Raw genomic sequence first — 2406 nt, forward strand, 5'->3', positions numbered from 1 at the left:
TTTTATGAATGGCATTACCATCACACCGGAAGGAATTGAATGTGCCATTGATCGACTTTCGAATAATTCCTCCCCAGGACCCGATGGCATTTGTCCAAAACTGCTCAAAATGACTAAACCAATTATATCTTGTATCTTAGCCGCCATTTTTCAACAGTCACTCGACACTGGTATCATACCAGATGACTGAAAATCGAACGCGTTGTTCCTGTATTTAAATCCGGCAACCGATCAGAACTTTCCAATTACAGACCGATCTCCTTAACAAGCGTACCATGCAAAATTCTAGAACATATCATATCATCAGCCGTTATGACATATCTTACAAAGCACAACTTTTTTTATATTCATCAGCATGGATTTCTTCGAGGGCGCTCGTGCGAAACCCAATTATTTGAGCTTGTAACCGACCTACATCAGGACGTTCATGACTCATCCCAAATTGATGCCATATTCATCGACTTTGCAAAAGCATTTGATAAATTGGATTACAGCATTCTTAACCAAGCGCTATCAATACGTTTCAGTAAATGACCACAATTCCCCCTTAACAGAAGTCAAATCAGGAGTGCCTCAGGTCTCTGTACTGGGACCAATTTTATTTTTGGTTTACATTAATGACGTAAGCAATAACTTAAGTTCTAATGTTCGGTTATTCGCCGACGATTGCGTAATTTACAGAAACATTAACAGCCATGAAGATTCTAATGCTTTACAGACCGACCTGGGTAATATTGTTAACTGGTGCGAGGATTGGCAAATGCAAATAAATGCTTCAAAACAAAAGCTATGACATTTACCAGGTCTACTAACATACACCTAAATTCGTATTCTATTAATAACACTGTGATAGAAAACGTTTCTACGCTAAAATATCTGGGTGTCTATTTGTCGTCCAACCTTACGTGGAATGAACATATTGATGCTATTATTTCCAAGGCAAGTAAAACACTCGGTTTCATCAAACGAAATTTGTATTTAGCTAGACAATCAACTAAACTTTTAGCTTATACTACATTAGTTCGATCCAAACTTGAGTACGCGTCTATTATTTGGAACCCAAACCAGGCATACTTAACAGACAGACTGGAGGCCTTGCAAAATAAAGCGGCACGTTTCATTACTAAGAACTATTCCCGTACATCTAGCATAACTGCCATTAAAGAATCTCTACTGCTGCCCTCCCTCGAAAAACGAAGAATACTAGCATTACTATCTCACTTCCACCGGTTTTATCATAGTGCGTCGTCATTTGCTGCATCGCATATCAAACCTGCCCATCGCATTTTTCCACGTCTAGATCACCCTTTCAAAGTCCTCCCCTTGTTTGCCCGTACTAACCTTCTTCGTACATCCCCGTTGTTCTTGGCCATCTTTCATTGGAATCGATTACCAGAAGATATTGCCACAATTCATAATCACGATTTGTTTGTAAGCCGTTTGAAGCGATTTTTATGTATAGATAGCTAAAATTATCAGAGCCATGAACCATGTATTATGTGCGCTTGCTTTGTATTTATTTTCCATTCACTGTTTTGTTTTTGTTTTTTTGCTTTACTACCTTTTCCTGTTACATCCCCGCTCTTGACTGTTTGCTCTTGAATTGGAATGTATCCCACACTTTGTTCACCCCCCCCCCCCTATGTAATGCCCTTTGGGGCCTTTAGGGTATCTGAATAAAAAAAAAATCTGAGAAAAACATTGTACGTATACGCACGCAGTTTTAATTTGGTCATAAACTTGGAAATGGCGCTCATTGATGACAAATATACTGAACATTCGTATGTATGAAATGAGACCTTTGATCTCGAAATCCGAATCAATGCCGCCGCCAAAGCAAGTAAACTTGCCCACCGAGGTGGTTAGGGACACAGGTGGCCACAGGGGAGAAACGATTACGTAATCTGGACTTCTGCACCCCGGTGCAATAGATGCGATAGGGACGAGTTTCCGGTTCATGGATTCATAAAGGCCAAATAAATGGATCTAAAAAGGACCTTCCCGCAAATGTCTCAGCCGTAGCGTGCTAAAGCGGCAGCGGATTAGGCTTTTAAGCGTAACCTTGTACTATTTTGAATGGAGCTACAGTGGGACCCCGTTAATACTTTTTGCCGGACCGCGAAAATAAAATCGTAATAGCCGGGAAAACGTAAGAGAGGAAGGCGCTGAAAATGAGCTGGCGTTTAACTGGCGTCGTTAAAACACCCATGTCTGGAGCTCCATTGTTGCCAACTTGGTTCTGCCCGTTCCGCCAAATGTAGTGGTCTTTTTTTCATTTTTATGGGGACATTTAGTGTTGCCAAGAACAATTAATACGGGCGTCAAGTCGTATTAGTCGTCGTAAAATCAACTACTCGCTCGCCATCACCCTACTCGTGAAGAGAGAGAGAGAGAAACTTTATTCAC

At 40.9% G+C, this 2406-nt stretch overlaps 1 protein-coding gene across 1 annotated transcript; it reads left to right on the forward strand.

Annotated features, from left to right (window-relative positions):
- Window positions 1–355: 355 nt before the first annotated feature.
- Window positions 356–1629, forward strand: LOC144165326 (uncharacterized). Its single transcript, XM_077695441.1, has 2 exons — window positions 356–377; window positions 752–1629. Exons 1-2 carry the CDS (start codon window positions 356–358, stop codon window positions 1468–1470), a joined length of 741 nt encoding a protein of 246 aa, XP_077551567.1. The 3' UTR covers window positions 1471–1629.
- The last annotated feature ends 777 nt before the right edge of the window (window positions 1630–2406 follow it).

The sequence above is a fragment of the Haemaphysalis longicornis genome, unplaced genomic scaffold (genome assembly GCF_048455015.1).
Source record: "Haemaphysalis longicornis isolate Haplotype H1 unplaced genomic scaffold, Haemaphysalis longicornis Haplotype H1 scaffold_14, whole genome shotgun sequence".
NCBI classification, from domain to species: Eukaryota; Metazoa; Arthropoda; class Arachnida; order Ixodida; family Ixodidae; genus Haemaphysalis; species Haemaphysalis longicornis.

Excerpts from the sequence above, each read along its gene's own strand:
- LOC144165326 (XM_077695441.1), top strand. The coding sequence starts at position 356 with ATGGATTTCTTCGAGGGCGCTC. Across the intron at positions 378-751 it reads GGATTTCTTCGAGGGCGCTC|GATTGGCAAATGCAAATAAA; the intron begins GTGCGAAACCCA and ends AACTGGTGCGAG.